Source organism: Rhinatrema bivittatum, chromosome 3 (assembly GCF_901001135.1).
Source record: "Rhinatrema bivittatum chromosome 3, aRhiBiv1.1, whole genome shotgun sequence".
In the NCBI taxonomy this organism is placed as follows: Eukaryota; Metazoa; Chordata; class Amphibia; order Gymnophiona; family Rhinatrematidae; genus Rhinatrema; species Rhinatrema bivittatum.
In genome coordinates this window covers 93,181,082-93,207,909 of record NC_042617.1, presented here as the reverse complement: position 1 = coordinate 93,207,909, position 26,828 = coordinate 93,181,082, and the positions used below count along the sequence as shown (strand labels likewise).

Here is a 26,828-nt window from a genome sequence, read left to right as displayed (position 1 = left end):
CCACACACATAGTACCCTATACCCAGACAGACATCCCGAACCCAGACACAGACACCTCACAGAGAGTCAAAATCCCAACACCCAGACAGACACAGACATACCACACCTACTCAGAAAAAGACAGACACCACCCCAAGATAGACAAACAGACACAGAGAAAGACAGATGCAACACACCACACCCAGATATAGAAAGAAACACAGGCAGACAGGCCAAATCACATATAGAGACAAAGCCCCCACACACAGCCCAAAGCACAAACAGACTCACCCACGCCAGACCACATCGCAGATACACAGGTCACACATCACAATGGTAAGGGATGCAATATTTTTCAAAAAAAACCTAGGTGCCAAAATTTACATAGCAGCTGAAAATAACCATCTCACCCTGCCCAACTTCTTTTTTTTATATTACTGTTTTCACTAATTTTTTTCTATTTTTCTTAGTTTGCTTATTTTTTTTTTTTATTTTCTCATGTTTTTATTTGCTTATTAAAAATTTTTTTTTTTAACACACTTTTTGCTTTTCTTCTCCCTTCCCCAAATTTCCCTTCTCTCACCTCATCCTCCTCATTCTCTCTGGCCTCTTTGCCCATTCCCCTCCCTTATCTAACCACTTTTCCCCCTGGTGGACAACAGCTTGATGTCTCCTTGAGTAGGAACCCGGCAGCAGCAGGAACTCCTTCCAGGCTGAGGCCTGCTTCCAGTCCAGTTCAGCCACAGAGTAAGAGGCTCCCCAACCTCTCCAGGCCCTCCACAGCAGAAGCAATTCCTCTCCCTGGCCCACTGAAAGAGATGCATAGCTAAACCATCGCATGCTTGCAATGATATTACTTGGTTCTGACAGCCCTCTCCCTCCTGAGCTTGCAGTGCCTCCATGGCGGTGAGACTCAGGGTAGCCATTTTATTCTTCCTTGGTTAGGCAGCCAGTGTACCCCCCTTCAGGATTGTTCAAGCCCCCCCCCCCCCCCCCCCGTTTGCTTACTCCTGCTGTAAAAGATGCTATAAGGACTAGAAATGTATTTACTTTGGGCGTCTTGAAAGTTAACCTGGATAGCAATCAGCTGTACAGCAAAGTTGCAACTGCACTTGTACTTTCTTAATTCCCATTTAGTCATCAGGCAAGTCTAAAATCTCTCTCTTATAAATTAGCACAACACCACATTTGGTCAGCATCTAAGCATTTCTTAAAAAAAAAAAAAGTTGTTTGCTAGTACACACTAGAGCAGGGGTGGCCAACTCCAGTCCTCGAGAGCCACAAAGAGGCCAGGTTCTCAGGATCTCCGCAATGAATATGTATGATATAGATCTGAACGCATTGCCTCCATGCGTTCAGATCTATATCATACATATTCATTGTGGAGATCCTGAAAACCTGGCCTGTTTGTGGCTCTCAAAGAAACACTTCAAATTCTAGAGAGAAACACTTCAAATTCTAACCCAAAACAGTCAAATCTTCAGCTGAATGAATGGGACATTCCAACAGATGATATCTTTTACTTACGGGTGGCGGAAGAGTTTTGTACCGTACATAAAAAACAGCAGCAATTAATATTATGTCTCTCAAAATGATCATGGAGGTGAGGAAAACTAAAAAGAAAAACAAAACAGGTATCCAAAAACATGAATCAAATCATTGTGAAGTTTGTAAGACAAGTACTTCCCTCTTCACCTCCAGCTACCGTATTTAAATTGCTAGACTGTTTCCATTTCGTGGTGCACAATAAAAATGGGTCTGAATTTTCGAGGCTGACCATTAATGTAAGCGACACAATCAACAAGTCTGCCCTTAATTTTTTATGGGTTTGATAGTTGCTTTAAATATTACTCCCCTTGTATTAAGGATTGGGGCTAACTGCATGGACTACCCTTAAGAGAAACTTAGGGGTGACCTACATAGCACAGCAGTTACTATCATAAGAAGCTTGCTGGGCAGATGGGATGGACCATCTCATAAAAGGTTCCATTTTGACCCCATTTAGTCAGGTTGAATTTTTTTCTTTTAAATATTTATGTATTTATTGGCAAAGACAAACTGAACAGCATACAGCATGCAAACAAAACTGAATTCATCTTGGTACTCTAAATGCAAGAAAATGAGAAAGATTTCTAGAATGCACTTTTAGCATCTTGTAGAAGATGAAAGATTAGTGGAACACCAAACAGGAAAAAAAAATAAATTTCCCTATCTTGACTATTTCGTTTTTAATTCTATTTCTTAATGTGGACCCTTTCTATTAGAGCCCTCAAAATGGAAATTATAGCACAAATTATGAAAAGCAGAGTTGCTTACCTGTAACAGGTATTCTCAGAGGATATCAGGATGTTAGTCCTCGCACATGGGTGACATAATCAGATGGAGCCCCATTACGGAAAACTTATGTCAAAGTTTCTAGAACTTTGACTTGGCAAATTGAGCATGCCCAGCATGCCCTATACCAAGCGTCCATGTGGGTCCCTCTCCAGTCTTATAACATAGAATTATATATAAATGAAAATTAGGAGAAATCCAACTCTGTGGGGTGGTGGGTGGGTTTCATGTGGATTAACATCCTGCTGTCCTCTGAGAACACCTGTTACAGGTAAGCAACTCTGCTTTCTCTTAGGACAAGCAGGATGGTAGTCCTCACACATGGCTGAATCCCTAGCTACAGGTTGCTCCCCGAGATTAAAAGGGGACCAAAAGACACCCAAACGGTGCCAGCGGGCACAACAACAGTGCTGTTGGTAACAGAGGGAGGAGACAGCCTGAAGCCAAACATGGGCTCTCAGCGGGGAGAGTTGGGTTCTACACCTCAAAAAGGTTCCGAAGGACAGACTGGTCAAACCTATTGTCGCGTCGGCCATGCCTATCCAGACAATAGAGAAATGTGAACGTGTGGCGAGAACTCCATGTCGCAGCCTTGCAAATCTCCTTCACAGGAACTGCTTGCAAGTGGGCCACTGATGCTGCCATGGCTCTGACAGAATGAGCCTTAACATGACCCCTAAGATGCAGTCCTGACTGGGCATAACAGAAGGAAATGCAATCTGATAGCCAATTAGATAGTGTCTGTTGGGCGTTGCCATTGTCAATCAAAATAAATAAAAAATTGGGTGGACTGTCTATGGGCTTCTGGCCGCTCCAGACAGAAGGCTAAGGCTCGCTCGCAGTCCAAACTGTGCAGTACTCATTTGCATTGGTGCGAATGGGGCCTGGGAAAGAATGTTGGCAGGACGATGGACTGGTTAAAATGGAAGTCAGTCACCACCTTAGGCAGGAACTTAGGGTGCGTACACAAGCCCATCTTGTCATGATAAAAAACTTAGTGTAAGTTGGATAAGTCACTAAGGCCTGGCGCTCGCTAACCGCCACCAAAAATATGACCTTCAGGTCAGGTAATTCAGGTCACAGGTGCACAGTGGCTTGAAAGGAGCTTTCATCAGCTGAGCTAACACCAGGTTGATGTGCCAAGACACAGTGGGAGGCCCTAGAGCAGGTTTCAATTGAAGCAGGCCCGCAGGAATCAAACAACTATAGGCTTTTCAGAGATGGGCATACCAGCTACATCATGGTGGTATGCACCACTGCAATGAGATGGACTCTAATGGAGTTGGTTTTTAAACCAACTTCCAATAGGTGTAGAAGGTAATCAGTTTTTGTGTGGGGCAAGAGAATGGATCTAGGGCCTTCTGCTCACACCACATGGAAAACCTCCTCTACTTCAGTGCATAGGACTTTCAAGTGGAAGGTTTTCTGGAAGCCACCAGGATCCGAGACATATCCTCTGAGAGATTGAGTGGTTGCAGAATTAACCTCTCAATATCCAGGCTGTGAGAGACAGGGCCTAGAGATTGGAATATTGCAACCTGCCTCGATCTTGCGTGATAAGATCTGGGGATCCAGTTGTCTCTGGATGGACAACTCCTGTAGTTGTGGAAACCAGACCTGTCTCAGCCAATAAGGGTCTATGAGGAACATAGACTCCTTGTTCTCATGAAGCTTCAAGAGAGTCTTTGCCATTAAGGGAATCAGAGGATATGCATACAGAAGTCCCTTGCCCCAGTGATGGGTAAGGATGTTAGAGTCTGGTTTGCCAATTTACCTGTACAGGGAGAACTGAGGCATCTTCCTGTTGCAAGGGGACGCGAATAGATCTACATCCGGATTCCCCCAGAGGTAGAATATCAGATTTGCTACATGCTGGTCCAGGGACCACTCGTGGGGTCTGAAGGCATGATTCATTCTGACCACTACCACTCGGAGTCCCATCCTGTGGGACAGGGCCCATAACCAGATCTGGACTGCTTTCTAACACCACCCTACTTGTTGACATACCACAATGCAACGTGGTTGTTAGTTTGGATCAGGACAACTTTGTTGGACAGCCAATATCTGAAAGTCCATAGCGCGTGCCTGATCACCTGAAGCTCCAGGAAGTTGATCTGACAACAGCTTTCCTGAGCAGACCAGACACTCTGGGTGCTCAGCCCATCTACATGAGCTCCCCAGCCCAGGGTATACGCATCCATTGTTAGGACAATTTGGGTAGGAGGACTTCAAAAAGAGATCCCCCATTCCAGATTTGAAAATATCCACCACCAGGATGAGTTCCGGAGAGATGGGGTGACTCAGATGCAGTCCTGAAGGTTCTGAGTGGCATGGCTCTACTGCGACATTAGGGGTCCATTGGCCTCTGTGCATGTGTAATCATACCAAGGAAGTGACTTGGATGGTTGTGGCCATATGGCCCAACAGCCTCAACATGTGCCAGGCTTACACTTGCTGGCTCTGCTGAATCTCTGTCATGATGGTTGTCAGACAGGAAAGCTCTGGCTTAAGCAGTGTCTAGCAAAGCTCGTATGAAGTCCAACTGAAGTGACGAGCCAAAATGGGACTTCGGGTAGTTGATGACGAACCCTAGCGACTCCAACACCTGGATGGTCAAGCGCATGGACCTGATGGCCTCTGCCTGAGATGTACTCTTGACCAGTCAATCGTTCAGATAAGGGAAAACATGCACCCCCAAGCATGCGGAAGTTCATTGCCACCATGGCCAGGCATTTTGTGAAGATTGAGGGGTTGATGCTAGCCTGAATGGCAACACCCGATACTGAAAGCGCCGTTTCCCCCACCACAAATAGGACATAGTTTCTGTGACCGGGGAAGATCTCGATGCGAGTGTATGCGTCTTTTAGAATGAAGGAGCATAGCCAGTCCGCTTTTTGTAAAAGGGTATCAAGGTGTCCAGGGAAACCATCATGAACTTTTTTTTTTTTTTTTTAGAAATTTGTTCAAGGCCCTTAGGTCTAGGATGGGAAGGAGGCCTCCTGTTCTCTTTGGAATCAGGAAGTACCTGGAGTAGAATCCCCGCCCCCTTTGCCCCGATGGCACATGCTTGACCGCTCTGGCTATTAAGGAGGAGAGCTCCGCTAGTGGTACCTCCTGATGACCTACTGGCCCCCAAAATGGGCATGGACAGCCATTTGGCAGGACACCCAATAGATTCAATTGGTACCCTTGAAGGACAATGGAAAGAACCGACTGATCAGAGGTTACACTGGACCACTGGTTCAGGAATAACCACAGCCTGCCTCCAACCAGAGGGTCCAATATCCCTGGTACGAACGACTGGCCTATGCTCCCTATGACCTAGTCAAAACTCCATCCCTGGAATTGACCAAGGCGTTGGCTGGGACTTAGGGGCTCTCTACTGCCTAGGACAGCCACAGGAGCCCTGATATTGTTGACGGGAGTGAGGAAGCGGGAGCAAAGAACTTCCTCCCATTATCGCTGGCCTCCTAGAAGAGGAGGTCGGGTAAGGAGAGCTAGTGGAGCATTGTTGGAGAGTTTCACGGTGGTCCCGGAGCTAGGCCACCGCGTCCCTCACCCTATCTCCGAAGAGATTCTCCCCAGTAGACATGTCGGCTAGTCGTTCCTGTACTCTGGTCGAAGATCCAAGGCCCTTAGCCATGCCATTTTGTGGGCACCAATTCCCACTAAAAAGAGACCCTTGATGCTGTCTCGAAAACACTGTAGGTCACTCGGACCTCATGTTTCCCGCACGCCAGGCCCTTATGCACCAGTGACATGAGGGTGTTCTGCTGCTATGGAGGCAGCTACTCTGTCACCTCCTGTACTGCTTCCAGATGTCCTGAGAGTACTGGCTCATTTAGAGCTGATAGGAAGCAATGAGCATGGCCTCCTGAAACACTTTCCTCCAAAGAGTGTCCCCAGGGGTGCCAAAGAATGAGTCCAAGAATGCTTGGATCTCGAGAGTGGATTCGACCATCACCGACTGGTGAGGTAGCTGACGCTTGTCGAATCTGGCAGCCTTCTGGATGAGGTAGACTGTGTTAGCCTTCTTGTAATCGGGAGGCACTGTGATGGTGTACTCCCGTATCCTTAGCTTCAGCTTCTTAAGGATATCATGTAGCGGGATCGCCACACTCTCCTTAGGAGGCTCCACGAACTGAAGGATCTCAAATATTTTGTGACTGGTATCCTTCTCCATCAGTAACTGAAATGGGATGGCTTTCGCAATCACCCTCACAAACCCTGCAAAGGTTAAAAGCTCAGGCAGAGACTTCCTTCGCTCTTCTGAATGAGAAGGGTCTGATGGGAGATCCTCAGAGCCCTCGTTGAATAACTCTGCTGTATCATCCCCCCAGGGGTTAACAGGGAGCCTCATCTTTATTGAAGCCTCAGAAGATGGGGCCTTAGGTGCTTGGCATTCGTCCAGAAGTGCAGGCACTGGCAAAGCTGGACAGGAGGCTTCAGGCCTCGTCATCTCTCCCGGCTGAGAGGAGCTTCCTCATCAGTGGTACCGGCAACGACTACAGTATTGGCAGGGGGAGGCATCAGTGCCCTGCTAGACACAGATTCTGTCCTGGTAACAGATGTCAGCTGGGTCGGTAAGGCATCGAGCAGCATGTTGAGCTTTTCCAGCAGTGGTTCCAGGCTGGACAGTACCCTCCAGCACCAGTTGGATTCACCACTCCAGCTCCTTCTCAATGCCAACATTGACTGGAAGGAAGGAGGGGTAGCCAGATCCTCTTCGAACTCGCGAGGCAGATTGGTGACTGGCATCAGGCCTGAAGACTGTCGCGGACCCCTGGTACAGACAGAGGACTGGCGCCCCTCGCAGCGGGGTCACTTCGGGGGCATCGCGGCATGAGCCGGTGCATCCCCATGTATCAACGGGACTGGTGCTGATGCTTCTTCGGCTTCTCTCAGTGCTCGGCCTGGTCCTTCCATGATGCCGAGGCCGATGAAGAGTACCCCGATATCCTTGATCCAGAGGAGATTGACGGGGGTCTGTCTCCAGCGCCCCTGTCAGCCGACAGCACCAACAGACAGACAGTCCTGCCAATGTTGATGGTACGGTGTCCATTAGTGCAGCTCTGAGGTCCATCGATGCAGATGCTGCTGATGCAGATACAGATGGATTGGTCTTCTTTGACCCTAAGAACAGTTCCATCTTGTCGAGCTAAAGACAACGACCCTTTGGAGTCATTTGTGTGTATAAGTGGCAACCCTGAATGTCCTGTGATGCCCCCAGGCTGAGGACACATATCTCATGAGGGTCTGTAATGGACACGGTCCTCGGTCACTGGCCACATCGCTGAAACCCGGATGTGGCCATGACATCCGAAATAAAAAGGCCACAAAATCAAAATCGATGACAGCAGGCACTGACGCCAACGGGCACTGAAGCACCGCCGCTATGGGGGAATCAACCACGAAAGGAAACTTACCAGAAGAGTCGAAAACCCTGACTAGGAACACTATGGGGAAGCACTGAGAGGGACCCGGCGAACAATGTGAAGAAAAAACCCGCGGAAAAAACTTTTCCAAAAAAGGCCAAAAAGCCAGTGAGTGAGCTCACACTGCGATGCTTACAAGCTCCATGGGAAAAAAAAAAAAAAGACTAGAGTGAGACACAGCGTGAACACACGTATAGGCCATACTGGGCATGCTCAGTAGGCCAAGTCAAAGTTCTAGAAACTGACATAAGTTTTCCGTTTTGGGGCTCCATGTGATGTTGTCACCCATGTATGAGGACTGCCATCCTGCTTGTCCTCTGAGAATGTATTTATGCTCTGTATGGGCACAAAAATTCTATATTATTAAAATCAAGTTTCCTTCTCATAATCCAATAATATTAACTGTACATAGGATCCAGCCCTCAAGAATTATCAGAACCACTGACTCACACTCCCACATTGCTACTCAAGACCTTGCTGTTCCCTTCTCTCTACCCCTAACTCAGTGTGCAGGCGTTGTCGAGGAGAAGCAGGGTGAATGTTACACTATGTGCAAGACTGCGAGATGACGTGCACTCATGGTCTCTGCTGGAGCCTTGACTCCTCTCCCACTGCAGGATTCCTCTGGCGGGGGCATGAGTGCACTGGTGTTTACACCCAGCGTGCCTCATCCTCTCAAGGATACCACTTACAATTTGCAAGTAATCTTAAGGCCTACAGGAGCTTTAAATCTCCACTGTGTGCAGTCCAATGTAAAAAGGTCCAAGAGTTAAATTAAAATAATTCTCCAAAAGAGGAGATCAATATAGCATATGGAAAGCTAACTCGATTCTCCTACCCCACCTCCCTTCCATTTTCACACACAAAGCTAATTTAATGTATTAAATAACATGTTTTTTCAAGTCTCGACATGCCACTACATATAGCGATCTCTCCTATGAAAAGACTTCTATGTGCTGGCTTTATAGAAGATTTGCTACAGAGTTCTTACCTGGAATAAGTTTGGCGTAAGTTAAGCAAACATACAGGACACTGATAAGTATTTTATCTGCCAGTGGGTCAAGGGCACTTCCCAAAACTGATTTCTGATTAGCCCAGTTTCGAGCAATATAGCCATCCAGCTGTGAAAATGGGAGAGTCAATGATGGATGTTAATACAAAGAAAAAAAAAAAACCTTTCATAGCATTACATATAAAACCTTAAACAAGGTGACAATCATCATTCACCAGAAGCACTGCTTCACTATATTGTGTTAGAAAGTTTTGGTGATGGGACATTGAGTTACGTAGTGCTGTGAACCCAAAGGTAAAAGGATTCCACTAAGAAGCTCTTTCTTCCACACTACTGGGCCTACTTTCCAAAGCTGTCCTCCCAAGTGACATCTGACATGATGGACTGTTTTAACAAGCAACCGTTCACAAAGCCCAAGGTGCTGACACAGGCCTCAGGAGTTAGAAAGCCGACTGGGAGAAGAAAGGTCTAGTGAATGCATGATGGCCCTAATTTATAGTTTAAAGAAAATAAATGTATTCTAAAGTTTTATGTTGCCACCCTTGGTGTTTTAACAGTGATTAATAGTACCAAAACCAGGTGTTCATCAAAAGAATTATACATGGGTTAAGAATCACAATTGTGAAAATACTGAATTAAATTATAGTTGGAACCCAATTATCTCTGAAGGTTTCGCAGGAGATGCCAAAAAAACCCCTCACTAAGCTTAACTTTTGCAGTTCTAATCAAATAGGGAATTTTAAATTTAAAAATAAAATGGTTTAACACACACAATCTTTTTTGGTCATTTTCTAGAAAGTATCATTTCAGCTTTAGTTATGGACCGATTTACTCCATGGAGCTAGGGGGAAAGAATGACCTAGCGGTGAGAGTAATGGTCTGTGAACCAGGGAAATGAGAGTTCAAATTCTGCTTCACTGATATTCCTTGTGACCTTGAGCAAGTCAGTCTCCTGCTGCCTCAGGTACCCATTCAGATTGTAAGCTCTCTGGGGCAGAGACCCATCATAACCTGAAAAATACTCTAAAAATTGCCTTGAGCTAAAACTCTGACATTTGTAAGCATATGAGAGTAAGTGCACTGCTTCGCAATGAGCAGCCATTATAACACTGGACATGGAACCAGCAGGTGGTTCCATGTCCAGTGGACCCCTCCCAGAGTTGGACTGGGAGGGGTCTCTCAAATGTGCCCCCAAGGTCCACCCCTCATCTATCTGGTGTACCAAGTCCTCAGACAGTCACCTACATGGTAAAAACATGCTTTCAGTAAATTGGCCATGGAAATTGTCCCCCTCCATTCTCTTCCCACATCTCAGGCCCTTCCCCAGCCTAAAAATGCCCAAAACGGAATTTGTGAATGAAAAAAAATCACAAATTGCGTTATGGGCATAATGCATGATAACGCACAGCTTAATGCAACTGAAAAAGGTATAGTTATTTTCGGCGTTAAAACTGTGCGATATCGTGTGTTATGGCTTCGCAAACTGCGAAGCCAGCCCACTTTTTTGGAAATCCCGCCCCAACTCCTTCCTTTTTGAAATTTTGGAACGCACCATGCATTACGGGGCTTATCACATGCATTAAGGCATTTTACGCATGCGAAAACGCCTTAATACGTGCATTAACGCCATAATGCGGTCTGTCGGCAGCTACATCTTACTTTCAGAATGATCAACCAAGTAAAAAGGCAGATTGACCTGTCCATGTGTTGAGACATTCGTTTGTTCAAATCGAGTGTTGCCATTGTTGCAAGACAAACCAGCAAACCACAATATCACATAAGAGGTCAATCATTGCAATAATGCCTTAATCCTACTCGTCTCCTGCTTTGGCAGGCCGATGCAATAGAGTGCGCTCAGCTGAGCGCACTATTTAACCTATGGTTGGACACCCGTCCACAACCCCTTATTCTATAAGGGGATTAGCATATCCAAAACACTCGCCCAACCCCCTGCAAAACTAATAGAGCTCATCATATGCAACTGCATGTTGATGAGGCTATTAGCTATTTTCCCCCATCAAAAAAACAAAAAAAAATGTGCACCTGACGAGTACATTTTTACCCTCACAAATTAACGCCTGGCCAGAGCTTTTCTGTACTTCCACCGACTTAATATCGTGGTGATGACTCCTAGGAGGAGAGCAGTCAGTCAGCAAAGGGAGAAAGGAAACACATTTATAGCTATAGAACTGAGGTTCAGTGGAGAGATTCTGACCAAATACCAAAGATCACTGCTCAAGGCCTCACAATGGAGAACTGAGTGCCCTTGGAAGCCAGAAAGAATACTGGTCCCCGCATTTTGACTTGTACCACCTATAGAGGGAGTGAACAATCCAGAAGCATACACGCGAGTTTAAAATTGAGCTTCTGCTGCTTTACTAAGCTGTGTTTCTCTGCATCAGATGCTCTAACGCAGTTAATGTTGAAGATGTTCCAGACTAGCAAAAGACTCTGTTGGGATAAAAAAGGCTCTTGCTTTGTTTTTAATGCCTGAACTGGAAGCTGGGTAAATATCCTTAATATCTTCTGCCCCGTGGCTGAAGTGAAAGCTGAGCAGGTGGGAAACACATATATAGGGTCTCCAATGGCTGGAAATTTCTCATATGCATATTCGTTGTGGATATCCTGAAAACACGACTGGCAGCGAGGTCAACAGGACAGACTGGGGAAACTACACTATAACTGCCTCAAGAGAAAGGTCTATTTATTTATTATTTAAAATAGTTATAATAGTCCACAGTCTTTCAATAAAATTCCATAAAGCAGATTACACCAATTCACATAGACATCAAAGTAAACAACCACAATAAAACAGAAGTCATTAATAACCATCAGTATGTACAATTAATCATTAAAATCAGAAGTTTCAGTCAGTTGCAGACATTGAAGGCTCCCTTAAATAGGAAGGCCTTCAATTTCTTCCCAAAAATTAATAATTTGATTTCCTGCATAAGGTCTTAAGGTAGAGTATTCCAAAATATTATTAAAATTATTTACGGAAACAATTTACATAGAAAGTGAAACATTAACAAAAATCAATGCAAATTATAAATCTTTACAACTTACCAGATCTGTTAACCCAGCCAAGGCAAATAAACCCAGTGCAACAGCAAATTCTTCTTCAACAATGAGGTAACCCAAAACGGGTGACAGCCCAATCCGTGCGATGCAAAGAAGATTTGGAATGGTCCATGGATTTTCATACTGAAAAACATAAAAGATCCCCGAAGTTGAAATATCAATGTGATCCCCATATACAATACTTTTTAAGTTTAGTCTCCCTGCTATGTATGTGATTTTTCAAAATATGCTCTGTCAAACTGAATCTCAAATAGTATATTTCAAAACCTGAGGAGCTCTAACAGCTACAGTCCTATTCTAAACCAATAAAAAGCTTAAAGCAAGAAAATCAGGCATTGCGGTAAAAGAGAAAAGTACAAGATCGGCCTTGCCTATAGAAGTGTTAATGCCAAGCCATTATTCTGTGCACTAAAAACGGAGAGAGAGAAGATTCTCAGTTACCAAAAGATGTAATCAGACAAAGAAAAGTGACAGAAAGATAAAGTCCCAGTTGTATTGGGCGGCACTGCCCTGATTAAAACGAATTGCCAGGCACATCTTGATATGTTGCTTATACATACGGGGCCCCATATTGAAAGATATCCGATAATCTAAAGTAGCTGGATATAACTCATCTGGCTAACTTAGAAGGGATGTTCAGTGGCACAGCTATGTCGCTGAATATACTTGGATATGTTCTAGTTAGCTGGATAAGTTCTATCTGGCTAAATTTAGACCTAACTTGTTCGATTAACTTAACTGGATAATTCTGAATATCGGCACTTACTCACTTAAGGTAACTGGATAAGTAGCCCTGCCCTGATCCACTCATTGCTCACCCCTAAGATATCCAGCTATCTTCTTAGCCAGATAAATATTTATCCAGCTAAGTGGTGGCCGTTGAACACAGCCTGATATTCAGTGGCCACTACTTATCTGGCTCAATAGCGCTAAATATCAGCCTCCTTACAACTTATGAACTCCAGAAGGAAGCTCTCTTTGGTACAATGCAGGTATAAAGAAGGGCACTGGCAGTAAATTTGAGAGATTGAGATCATATCCAACATACCCTGGCTTACAAGTGAGCTTCATTCCTGCACTGCTACACACAAAAATTAATCCATTTAGAGACACTACCCCCAAGTGTAACTGATGCTGTAAATATAGTAAACATAGTGGATGATAACAGAAAAAGAGCAAAGATTCTTCTTCTATGGTTTTCTGTCATTTGGTTATATGAGAATATAAATTTCCCATCAGCAGCTTCCCATGTCTTAATTGCTCTCTCAACCTTTTTCCCCCCATCACTGGCCTCCATATCTGTTGCAGTCCACCTTCACTAGTAGGCCATTTCAGGCCTGGCCACTGTCTCCTTCAATTTTTACAAGACCAATACTTAACCCAACACCTAGGCCCCTTCCTTGGCTTATTATTTTGTAAATAAATATTTTAATGAGGCTTTTAATATGTGATATACTGTATTTTATGTGTGTTTAAAATGTTTGTACTATTTCATTTTTTTATTGTATGTTTTAGTTGTGTTCATTTTATGAGATGAATATGTTTATGAGTGTTGCATTGTACTCCACACTGAACAAAATGTTTTGGAAGACAGAAGAATATACTGGGTCATGGTTTGGTTTTTTTTAATAAATTTTAAATAAAATCCATATAAAACACCAAACTTAGCAAGGCTGTTGTCCAAAACATTCAACCTCCCACACTCGATATTACGGTTTCAACCATGATCATGCTCTGCAAGTTACCCCTGATGCAGAATCAGCAGCTTAGTGATATTTAGGGTTCTCATCACCACTCCGTGCATGTTAAAAACCCTCTTGGATGAACATCGCAATTGGATCAAAATGAGATTAAATGCACCATAGGCACAGCATTGTATAGATAAAGATCATGATTTTGATAACCTTTGTTGTTTTCCATTTGATCATCCACCTGTCAGTCCACAAGGAGGGAATCATGATGAACAATTGTATCATTGAGAACAGAAGTGGATATTTAAGCTACAATCTGTTGAACTGTAGGGTTTAAACATGAACACGGAGTGGGGGTTACTTCTTTAAAACAGTGATACAGAAGATAATGCAGTTTATTTTGAATTATTTGATTGTTCTAAGTTTCTTTTGCACATTTTCATTCGATAAGTAAACGGTCCTTAAAAAATTAAAGGAGATGTGGAGAGGATAGATAGTGGTTGGTTGCAATATCAATCAAAAATTTAAAGGGTCAATTGAGCATTCCAATTGGTTCACAGTGATTACAGATGATGATCAGCATTTTATTAACTGTTTCCCTACTGGATGATGTCACTATGTTTGGGTTATTAGTATAATAGAGTTGCCTACCTGTAATAAGCGTCCTCAGAGGACAGCAAAATGTTCGTCCTCACACATGGGTGACATCATTGGATGGAACCTGGCACGGAACTTTGATCTCAAAGAATCTAGCACTTTCAAACATGCCCTACTGCGCATGTGCAGCTGTAGTCATCACCCTGCCTCCTAAGCAGAGTCCTTCGGTCCATAATATAGCTGATACATGGATAAATCAACTCCCAGGGGAGGCAGGTGGGTTTCATGAAGACTACCATTCTGCTGTCCTCGGAGAATACCTAATTCAGGGTAAGCAACTCTGCTTTCTCAGAGGACAAGCAGAATGGTAGTCCTCACACGTAGGTGAATCCCAAGCTATTGGCTATCTGAGCAGGACAAAGCAAGAAACCGCACCGTGCTTAAAGCATCACCTCTCTCCCTTTTGCTGTGAGACAGCCAATCCACAAAGGGTTCTAGGTGAGAAAAGAGAAAACCCAGGACACAAAACTCTGATGCGTAGCAGAGGCGCCTAAGGCAGGGAGTGATGCGAGTGCCAACAAGAAATATACTCCGCATCACTGAAAAACATTACAAGCAGGTTTTTCAGATCAGTAAACCCTGTCAATGATAGTAGGTCTTGAACCTCCTGGATACAGGAAAAAGTCTAGAGATAAAAAAGAGAAGTACTCTTGAACAAAGACCGCAGTTTTCTTTGGTGTTACAAGACAACCAAAAAGCCAATTGGGGCTCAAGAACTCCCTAGAAAGAAACTGCGCCCACTGACATCTGAAGGACAGAATGTCTCTGCAGAAGTGTTCCCATGTTTGGCTAATAGGCATATTGGGCAGAAAACTCAAGCAACACTTGGAAGAATAATCAGCAACAATGGCAGGGTCTGTGACAGATCCTACGAGCCAAAGCACCAGACACAGCTGACCAGCAGGACAGCCTCAGGAATTTCAGGGGATGAAAAGAAATCCCTGAATTTGATCGTTAGCCCAAACCCCCAAGCAGGGAGATAAGTTAGGCCTGAAGCTCACCCACACTACACCTTGTCAAGGGCAGGGCTACCCATCCTGTCTACAAGATAGTGCAGGTGAGCAGGAAGACACTTTTGGCGACCTAGTGAAGTGAAAAAAAAACTAAAGACTGTATCTGTTGATAAGGATATATTCAAGAATTTGGACTTTTCTATGTTTTAAATTTATACCCTGATACACTATTGAATTTCACCAATTCTTCTGCTAAAGCACCCATAGAAGTCTCCGGAAAAGCTACTGTAAAAAGAACAGTCTGCAAACAGGGAGAGCTTATATTCTTGATCCCATACTCAACCCCCCGGAATATCCCTGTGTTTCCGGATTATGGCCACCAAAGGCTCTAAGTAAAGTGTAAAGAGTAGCGGGGAGAGAGGGCATCCCTGCCTCATACCTTTTTCAATGGGAAAAGCCTTCAAATAGCCCCCATTTACCTTTATACAAGCACTGGGGAAAGAAATTATTCCAGAAAAATGAGCAAGTTATCATTTTGTTTATGTTTCATTTCGTAAGCAATAAAAATAGCATGTTTTGCAGAATTGCCCTGAAGCGGCTACTTTGCAGTGAAATGTGGGCAGTGTCAGCATTCTCCTGGCATTTTTGTATGACACTATTGATGTTCCACCTCTGCTTATCTGTGGATTAAATGAAAAAAAGTCTGCAGTTTGTTGGCTAGAAGTCAGTGGGCATATGGAATCAGCTTTTGGTGGAACAAAAGTACATTCATGCTGCATCATAGAAACTCGATGAAACAGATGAAGGAAACATAACATAGAAACATAGATATGACAGCAGAAAAGGACCAAAAACGGTCCATCCAGTCTGCCCAGCAAGCTCATAGCAGCTTCTGCTGCGCCACACAATTTCCCCCCACACCTAACAACCTCCCAGACCATCAAGCCAGGGGGTCTTGTTGGTTGCTGTCCAATTCCCCGACACCTCTTGGCGTTGAAGCAGAGAATAATGGCGTTGCATCAATACTATGAAGGCTTATTGGTTAAAGGTAGTAACCACCACACCAGCAAATTACCCCATACACTCTTTTCTTCATTTCCATCCTCTAACCTTTAGGGATCCACAGTGTTTATCCCATGCCCCTTTGAAATTTTTCACTGATTTAAGTTTCCACCACCTCCTCCAGAAGGGCATTCCAGGCATCCACCACCCTTTCCGTGAAGAAATATTTCCTGACGTTGGTTCCGAGTCATCCTCCCTGGAGTTTAGTTACATGACCTCTAGTTCTATTGATTTCTTTGCAATGGAAACAGTTTGGTCGATTATGCATCATTAAAACCTTTTAGGTATCTGAAGGTCTGATATCCCCCCTGCACTTCCTCTCTTCCAGGGTATAATTATTTAAGATCTTCAATTTTTCCTCATATGTGTCAATTGATGGAGACCCCATCATTGTTGTCACCCTTCTCTGGACCGCCTCCATGCTGTCTCTGTCCCTTTTGAGATACGATCTCCAGAACTGAACACAGTACTCCAGGTGAGGTCTCACCAATGACCTGTACAAGGGGATTATCACCTCATTTTTCTTACTGGTTATTCCTCTCTCTATGCAGCCCAGCATTCTTCTGGCTTTAGCTATTGTCTTGTCACATTGCTTTGCCGTCTTCAGATCGCTATCCATTAATCACCCCAAGGTCCCTCTCTTGCTCCATGCACAACAGCCCTTCACTTCCCATCACAAACAGCTCTTTTGGATTACCATACCCCAGAGTGCACGACTCTGCACTTCTTGGCATTGAATCCCAGCTGCCATATCTTCAACCACTGTTCAATCCTCCTTAAATCGTGTCTCATTCTCGCTACTCCTTCCAGCGTGTCCACTCTGTTGCAGATCTTAGTATCATCCGTAAATAGACAAACTTTACCTTCAATCCCTTCCGCAATGTCGCTCACAAAGATATTGAACAGGACTGGTCCCAACACCGATCCTTGCGGAACTCCGCTTAACACTGTTCTTTTCAGAGTAGGTTCCATTCACCAACACATGCTGTCTTCTATCAGTCAACCAGTTTGTAATCCATGTCACCACCTTGGCGCTCACTCCCAAGCTTCTCATTTTATTCACAAGCCTCCTACGCGGGACCATATCAAAAGCTTTGCTGAAATCCAAGTAGATTACATCAAGCGCTCTTCCTCGAGCCAATTCTTTAGTCACCCAATCAAAAAAATCAGATTTGTCTGACAGGATCTTCCCCTGGTGAATCTATGCTGCTTCGGGTCCAGCAATCCTATTGATTGTAGATTGCTCACTATTCTTTCTTTCAGCAGAGTCTCCATTAATTTTCCCACCACAGAGGAGAGGCTAACCGGCCTGTAGTTTCTAACCTCCTCTCTGATCCCACTCTTGTGAAGCGGGACCACCACCACTCCCGTTTCCAGAGATCTTTTGAACAGGTCACACAGTGGACCCGCCAGCACATCTCTGAGCTCCCTCAGTATCCTGGGATGAACCTCATCAGGCTTTGTCCACTTTCAGTTTTTCTAGCTCTTCCCATACATTTTCTTCTGTAAATGGAGTTTCGCCTACTCTACCCCATACACAATCTTGTTAACTAGCGATGGCCCTTCTCCCAGTCTTCTTTAGTGAACATTGAACTGAAGTATGTGTTTAATATTTCCGCCATTTCTTCGTCTCTCTCAACATACTGATCCTTGTCACCTTTCAATTTCACAATACCACTTTGGACCTTTCTCTGACATATCTGAAAAATGTTTTGTCACCTCGCTTTACCTCTTTGGCTATCCTTTCTTCCGCCTGACTTTTTGCTTTCTTGATTACTTTCTTTGTCTCCCTCAGTTTCACCAGATATTCTTCCCTGTGTTCCGCTTTTTGGGAGCCTTTATATTTCTTGAACACTGTTCTTTTTGCTTTTATGTCAGCCACCTCCCTTGAGAACCAGATCGGTTTCTTATTTCTCTTACTTTTGTTTACTTTTCTTACATATAGATTTGTTGCTTTTGTAATTGCTCCTTTTAGTTTGACCCACTATTGTTCCACCTCTCCCATTTTCTCAGTCTTCTAGTTCTACCTCCAGGTATGTCCCCATTTCGACAAAGTCCGTATTTTTGAAATGCAAAACTTGGGTCTTCGTGTGACTTATTTGCGATGTTAAATCATACCATTTGATGATCATTAGTGCCGAGGAAGGCACCACCCAGACAGAGACATCTCTGCATTAGTGAGCACTAGGTCGAGTATAACACCCTCCCTCGTGGGTTCCATTACCATTTATTTGAAGAGAGCCCCTTGCATGGCATCCATTCTCTCTCTGCTTCTGGTAGATTCCACACAAGGGATTCTCCAGTCTACGTCTGACACATTAAAGTCTCCAACAATCAGCACTTCTCCTTTCCTACTCACCTTTTGAATGTCTTCAACCAGATCTCTGTCTAGTTCTTCTGTTTGAGTCGGAAGCCTGTAAACCACACCAGTAAAAATGAATGACCCATCAACTTTTTTTTTTTTTTTTAGGACATCCCATAATGCTTCTTCTGTATCCCACTTTCTTTGCAGTTCAGTTACTTGGAGCTACTACCTCCCTCTTTTCTGGCCTCTCTGTCCTTTCTTAACAAGTTATAGCCAGTTATGGACGAATCCCAATCATGAGAATCCATGAGCCATGTCTCCATAACAGCAACAATGTCCAAGTCCACCTCCACCATTAAGGCCTGCAGGTCTGGGAAATAAAAATATGTGAAAGAAGTGGTATAATTTTATTATAATCACAAAAGAACAAAGAAAAAGAAGGGAGGATGGTGGTTTCTATGACAATAACTGATTCAGAAGCTTGCACACAAGCTCTATTCTGAGGTCTTTTTCTCCCCTCATTAAAAATTACTGTGTGATAGATGACAGTAAGAATTTTCTGGAACATTAAAAGATAAAAATATTTAAGTGTAATTTTTTTACAGTAATTTGAAGCTCAGTATTGCTTCTTGTTTAATTTGGATCTTCTTATCCCCGATTATATATATTTTAACTGATCTCTCAACCCTTTTCCTCCAACAAAACAGCAATTGGCTCATCCAGACTGCCCAGTAGAGATTCTCTCTCTATGGTTTTCTATCACTTTGATTATATGAGCATATAATTTCCCCATCACCAGCTCTCCATGTCTTAACTGCTCTCATGGGACGGTAATTTAAACAGCCACATGGGCATACATGTACACACGTATGAAAGCTCATGTGAATGGACATGGCTATTTTATAACATGTGCGTATGATATACAGTTGGCTGTGCGCACAATCCCTGTATGGGCGCGCGCTTGTACGCACACAGTGCCGGCTCTACTGCATAAGTGGGGGGATTTTATTAGATACACGTGCTGATGCAATTATAAAAGTTTCCCCAGTTCCTTCCTAGTTTGCCTAGGTAAAGGCTCCCAACTTCCTAACCCCCCCAATTAATCTTCCTCCCTTTTGCCCTATTAGCCTCGACCTTTCAAAACCCACTGCCTAGCCTTTATTTTAAAGCTAACACACTATCCATAGCAGACAAAGTTACGTGATAAGCGTGCACCGGGGTCCCCTATCACGTAACATGTAACACGCGTGCACATTTCAAGTGACCTTCCCAGAATGCCCATATCCTGCCCATCCTCCGCCCAGACCATGCCCACACCCTGCTTTAAACATTTTGATTTGTGCATGTACTGGGACCTATGTGCGTACTCGGGCACTTCTTATAATACACGCAGTGCGGGCTGAACCAAGACACGCATGTATCTGCCAGCTTTGGCGTTCATAGAGTTTTTAAAATTCACCTTTCAACCTTTTTCCCCACCACTGGCCTCCATGTCTATTGCAGTTCACCTTCATGGGTAGGACATTTCAGGCCTGTTCACAGTCTCCTTTGCTTCTTACAAGACCAATACTTAACACAACACCCAGGCCCCTTTCCTTGGCTTATAACCAAGTTTTGTAAATAAATATTTTAATGAGGCTTTTTATATGTGACATATTTTGTGTGTTTAAACTGTTTATACTATTTAATTTTTTTATTGTATTAGTTTTAGCTGTGTGTTCATATTGTGAGATGAATATGATTGAGTGTTGCATTGTCTCCGCACTGAACAAAATATTTTGGAAGACAAGAATATGTTTTGTTTTTTTTAATAAATTTTAAATAAAATCCATTCAAACACCAAAATTAGTGAAGCTGTTGTCCAAAACATCTGACCTTCCATGCTCTTTGATGTTAGGGTTTTGACCATGGTGATGTTCTTCTGCAAGTTACCCCTGCCTTCTTGGAAACCTAATGCAGAATAAGCAGCTGATATTTAGGGTTGTGACCATCATTCCGTGCAAGTTTCTCGATTTCTCTCCAAGCTTTAGTTCAGTTTTGGTTTACTGGTTTTCTGTCTAGCACCTTCTGAGTTTATCACTAATGTAAACAACTAGCAGGATGCCCTATCAGCTGAGAAGGAACATATACTTTAGGTACACTGAAGTTATCCAGAACTGCAGTACTGATAATAAAAACAACTTTATATATAGCACTAACCAGTACGCAAAACACAAAATAAAAGCTTACAGAAAATAAAGGACAAAGGCTATAACAAAGTTATTTGATTCCAGACTACACTAAATGAAATAGTGATTAAAGGGGTTATTATGAAGCAATATTGTTTTGCCATTTACCTGCTTGCCTGGCTGAAAATCAAAAAGCTGTCGCTTGGATGGATCAATACCCTGAATGGCAAAGAATTACCAATCTCACACATATTCTTTATTTTCACCTTTTTTCAGTGGCTCAGAGTTTAAATTTAACAAAAAAAACAGAGATGTGTAACCATTTCATAATATCTAATGGATCTGGCTTTGATCTGATGAAGGATTCTAATTTTTAAAAGAAATATAAAATAAAAATATCTACCTTTATTTCTACTTCCCTGTACAGAAATTTGCACATGGTTTTGACAACATTCATTATGCGAATTCATGTACCAAGTACATCATTAAACATTAGGGACAATTTTCCTTATAAGAAACTAGGCAAGAAATGGCATCAGTTGGTGACCTCAGGGACCTACCAATGAGAGGAGAGGGCAGGTTTAAAAATGCCCAATGATATCACAATATGCTCTGACCACACCAAAATTCCAATTGAACTGGTCTGCTTCCCTTCAGAAAAGAAAAAGAAAGATCCAAGAGTCAGGGAAGTTGAGGGCACAAATTTGAATGAAATTGGATAAAAGGTTCAAAGATTAGGAGAGACAGACTCATACAATGATCTTAGAAGGGCAACTTCCCTGTAGGAAAGCAGGCTAAAAATAGACAAAAGCTGAACTGCTCCTTTGAGATCACCCTGAAAGCATTTCCAAAAGTCAAACAAAGCGTAATGTGGTGTGTGGTTACGAATGGGAAAAAGCCTAGAGGAGCCTGTCATTAAGTAGGAGGTCAAACTACAGCATTTGTTTTCACATTTAAGCTTTTAGTATTTAACAACCGCTTATGAACAATGTAAGGCAAAAGGAAATCTGTATATCAAGCTGCCACCTAATCACCCATCAAGGAGCTCTATTGAAAGCTAAAGCATTTCTAGGTTTTTATGGAACATTATCTCACAATACAACCATCCTACAATGTAACACTGTATGCAAATCAGTCAGCGGTAAAAAGATTAGTGGCAGCTGTAAAATATACAAAAATGATAAATTAGGTTATATGTAGGCTATAATGCCTTTTAAAAGATTTGTGGTTAAGTTGATGGTGTCAAGGAGCTTTTGATACCCCATAAATCCCTTGAGATACAATGAAAGTATGTACAAACAAGGGATCTGTATCTCTTCAAAACTCATGGATATCATCTTTGGGCAAATATATTAGTCTGATAAAAGATATCATAACCTACCAAGAATCAAGTTTTCTGCAAGACCAGTATAGCTGATAAAACAAAAACAAGGGGACTTTGAAGGCTTCTGTTTCCCTATCCTTTCGCTGATCGCACCACAGAAAATGAGAAATTACTACTTACCTGATAATTTTCTTTTCTCTATTGACAGGTTAATTCTCACCAATGAGTTATGTACTTCTATCAGCAGATGGACACAGAGCAAATCTGACTTCATGGTATATATATCCCTGCTCTGACATCAGCCACCAGTATTCATTGCAAAAGCCAACTGTGGACAAACTAACAATACTTGATTATAACCATTAACAGACAATAACTCAAGCACTCAGTAACAGGAAACACTGAGCTCAGACAAGGAGTGTAACATCACTAATCTAGGGACTGAAGTGACACTACCAGTTACCCCCAGAACGCAACCACTTAGGACAATATAATCAACTGGCAGCCAAGGGCAGGAAGGCGGATTAACCTGTCTTCAATAGAGAACAGGAAATTATCAGGAGAAGTAAGTTTCTCATTTTTCAGCATTCAGAGAGGTTAATCCACACCAGTGCAATGTACCCAAGCTACTCCTGAAAAGGGTGGGAAACTGCCCATGGTCCGACCAACACCACATACTCACAGGCTGTGTCCTCCCGGGCATGCACATCCAGATGGTAATATCTGGAAACAGTGTGTAAGGAAGAACACGTTATCACTCGGCAAATTTTGATGGGAGACAACAATCAAAGTTCCGCCCATGACACTACCTGAGCCCTAGTGGAATGAGCCCTAAACTTCTTAGGTAACAGATGCTCAGCATCCACACTCGTGGCCGTGATAACTTCCTTAATCCAGCGGGTTACTGTAGCCCGTGACGCCGCCTCACCCTTTTTACTCCCACCATGGAACACGATCAGCCAGTCAGTCTTCCTAAGAAATCTAGAAACCTCCAAATACCTCAAGACAATCACTTGACATCCAAGGTCCGCAACAGATGATATTCCTCCACATCTTTTTCCCTGTCCAGCATCAGCAGGGAAATCGATTGATTCAAGTGAAAGTCCAAAACCACTTTTGGCAAAAAAGAAAGAACAGTTTACATCTGGATCACCCCCGGGGTCACTCATAGGAACTGTTCCCGGTAAGAAAGAGCCAGCAGTTCGGAAACTACGTGCAAAACAAATTGCCACAGAAAAACCGTCTCCAAGGTAAGTAACCTAAAGGAGAGGGTATGCAAAGGCCGAAAGGTGGAACCCGTCAAGAAATCCAAATCCAGATTAAAAGCTCCACAAGGGCACCGCCAACCGCAATGGAGGTCTAAGATGCTTCACTCCCTTCAAAAACTGAGCCACAATCGGATGGGCCAATAAGGATCCACCATTCACCTAGCCCCAGAAACATAAGAACATAAGAAAATGCCATACTGGGTCAGACCAAGGGTCCATCAAGCCCAGTATCCTGTTTCCAACAGTGGCCAATCCAGGCCATAAGAACCTGGCAAGTACCCAAAACTAAGTCTATTCCATGTTACCATTGCTAATGGCAGTGGCTATTCTCTAAGTGAACTTAATAGCAGGTAATGGACTTCTCCTCCAAGAACTTATCCAATCCTTTTTTAAACACAGCTATACTAACTGCACTAACCACATCCTCTGGCAACAAATTCCAGAGTTTAATTGTACGTTGAGTAAAAAAGAACTTTCTCCGATTAGTTTTAAATGTGCCCCATGCTAACTTCATGGAGTGCCCCCTAGTCTTTCTTCTATCCGAAAGAGTAAATAACAGGCAATAGCTGCCACCTGTACCTTCAAGGAATTAAGGGCCCAACCTTTAATCAACCCATCCTGCAAAAAAGTCCAAAATGAGTGGAATCTTAACTGAACAAGAATGAACCCCTCATTCCTCATCACCAAGCCTCAAACACTCACCAAACCCAAATATAGGCCAAGATGGTTAAGGACTTCTGAGTTCGAAGCAGGGTAGAAATCACAGCAGTAGAATATCCCCACTTCAGCAACTGAGCCCTTTCAAGGGCCATACCATAAGACAAAATAGAGTCGGATCCTCGTGAAGAATAGGCCCCTGTCACAACAGATCTCTTTGGAGCAGAAACCGTAGAGAAAACCCAGACAAGAATCTCCACAGATCTGCATACTATGGTGTTCTGGGCCAGTTGGGAGCTACCAGAAGCACCATCTCCATTTGTCTCTCGATCCTTCGAACCAACCTGCCCAACAAACGGCCATGGGGGAGGGAAGGATTGTTCAGGTTTTCTGGAGATTCCCACCCGTGGCAATACAGTTTCGTTCTTATACAGGACACTGTGTATTTTGATTTGAAACATTCCCTATGTCTTGGCTTGAAATAGAGAACAGGCCATTTTTTTTCATTTAGTGCTAGCAACCATAGACACCAAGCTCTGCTTTTCAAGCCGACAGAGAAGGCTTATTTCCAAAGGGATTTCTACAGGCAAAAAGCATTTTATCCATATAAATCTGTTGTCTTTAATCTCACACCTGGCATGTCGGTAAAGGTAGGCACACAGTACCATGGCCCACCTACTTTTGCTTGTGTTTGGAGGCATTACAGGGCCAGGGTTAAGTTGGGAGAGAAAACTATATGCACAGTTCTGGATTTTCAAAACTACACACACACACACACACAAATATATATAGATAGCAAAATGTGGCAGTGCTATAAATGTTATTGACATGTAGCGCTAAAGTAAAAGCACACAATAATAAGAACCATTTATTTCCATATCAAATAGAAATAAAGATCAATGTGCTTAGAACAAAACAATTAGCAGAAAAAACTATTTAAAGAAAGAGGAAAAAGCCAGATCATAACCTACTACTCAATGGTAGCAAACAAACTTATAGGAATGTCACATAAAAACGTGCCAACAGGCCTCAAGCAAATGAAATCAACTCTAGCAAAAAATAAATAAATTAATTAATTAAATAAATAAATAAAACCCTTAGATCAAAGAAAACTCACTTAAATAAACCAAAACTGGACTTCCTTAATAGGGAGTCTTTATATGAATAAAGATCTATATTGGTAGCTGGGATGATAGTTGAGAGAAAATTCTTCGAGGAGTGCCTCGTTAGAGCTCAGCTTAAAATGCTTTAAATTAGCAACCAACAGTACTGTGTGAAGGAGACAATTTAAATGTGCCTTATTGAAGCACTCCTAGCATTGTGTTATGTAGTTTTTGTTTTTTTTATTGCCAATAAACATCTCCTCTTTCATTTACAGGCTAAGACAGACTGTAACACTGCTCAGGTCGTATACGCTATCCTGTGTGTAGGTCATACTAAAGGACCAGTTAAAACTCAAATTATTCAGCATAAAAGCTGTGTCCGCACAGCCAAGACAGAAGCCCCTATAGTCAAACACTGGTAAGGATATTCTCACACTGTTGAGGATATCAATTTTTTTTTTGTCATCATTGTCAAACATCGAGGAGGCAACATTGCAGCTTTCCAATGTAAAAGGGAACAATTTTTCATTTTTTCTTGGAACACAGTTGCTCCCTATGGCTTAAATGTAGCCACAGAATGGGAGGCATTCTACTGAGACCGTTCACATATTTTTAATATAACACCTTCTGGCCATTTGTTTGTTGTAGTACAATACCCCTTTTCTACTTCTTTTTACAAATTTTCCATGTTCTAGTTAATTTTTGTACTTAACATACACCTTTTCAGTTATTACAGATTTTTTTTTTGCCGTTGCTACGTAAGTGCTAGTCTTTGCATACAGTTTTGCTAATGGATATTTTTTCACGCACGGCCATTGCTACATAACACAATGCTGATTTCGGCATTTTTCACTCAGCGTTCAACTTTTCGAAAATTCCCTGCTTTCTCAACTAAGTGCAATATTAGACTGTTTTAATGTTCCATTCTGTTTTTCCACTGTTCTTGAAGTTTTATCTTCTCAAATACAATTCCCATAGGGATGGACTTGCGTGCATCCTATCCTAGTAAGCGACAAAAGCTCTTTTTGAGTAGTTTTTTCATGCCAGTGTTTATTTATAATGCAGGGCTTCCCAAAACTGTGGGTCGGGACACCAAATGGGGTCATGCATCCTTCAGTTGGTGTCACAAGTGCCTCAAGTGACAGCACTCTTTAGGTGCCAGCAGCAGCAGCAGCAGCATGGGGCCTGTAAATAAACACACACTCATAGGCTGTGCAAGAAGGCTGTAGTTGCAGGAAGCCCTGGGCAAGGAGGGATCAGGGCTGCTGCAGGGTCTGATGTGATCTGCATGCGGCAGCAGCTTGGGACCAGCCATGAAAGAAGGGGAGGGCTGTGGGTATGGCCACTGGAGATTTTCACTGCTGCCCTCCCCTCCCCAACCACTGAACCTAACCAAGAGAAAAATGTTGCCCCTGTCATCAGCCTGCTCTCTCTTCCCACTTTTATCATCCACCTTTTGCCCAGAGCCCAAAGGAAAATGTTATCATTCACTCTGGCCAGTGAGATGTTTGGAAAAGGGGCTATTTGAAGAAAGGGATGAGAGGCAAGAGGGTTTTTTTTTTGTGTGTGTTGGATAAGGTGAGGAGGGATTACTTCTGGAGAGTGAGAGAGAAGGAATGAGGGATGGAAAAAGAATGGAGATGTGAAAAAAAGGGTCAGAGGGAGGAGATGAAGCTGGGAAGGTTTGAGAGAGAGGATGAGAGGGAGGAGGATGGCGTGAGAGGGAGCGGAAGACAGAGAATCAACTGGGAGATGTGAAAAGGGCTGGGCTGGGGAGTGAGATACAGAGATTGAGAGAG

General features: G+C 43.0%; 1 protein-coding gene across 7 annotated transcripts in view; it reads right to left on the bottom strand.

The window, feature by feature from the left end:
- The window catches only part of LOC115086957 (DNA helicase MCM8-like), a 200,697-nt gene that overhangs the window by 25,558 nt on the left and 148,311 nt on the right, over positions 1-26,828 (bottom strand). For all 7 annotated transcript variants that reach the window (XR_003855373.1, XM_029593488.1, XM_029593489.1 and 4 more), the window contains 3 exons: positions 11,827-11,964; positions 8,740-8,869; positions 1,507-1,592 (listed from right to left, as the gene is read on the bottom strand). Coding sequence is in view for 6 of the 7 variants with exons in the window: in XM_029593488.1 (XP_029449348.1) it covers positions 1,507-1,592; positions 8,740-8,869; positions 11,827-11,964 (354 nt within the window). In the remaining variant the exon portion in view is untranslated. The remainder of the gene's footprint in view (positions 1-1,506; positions 1,593-8,739; positions 8,870-11,826; positions 11,965-26,828) is intronic.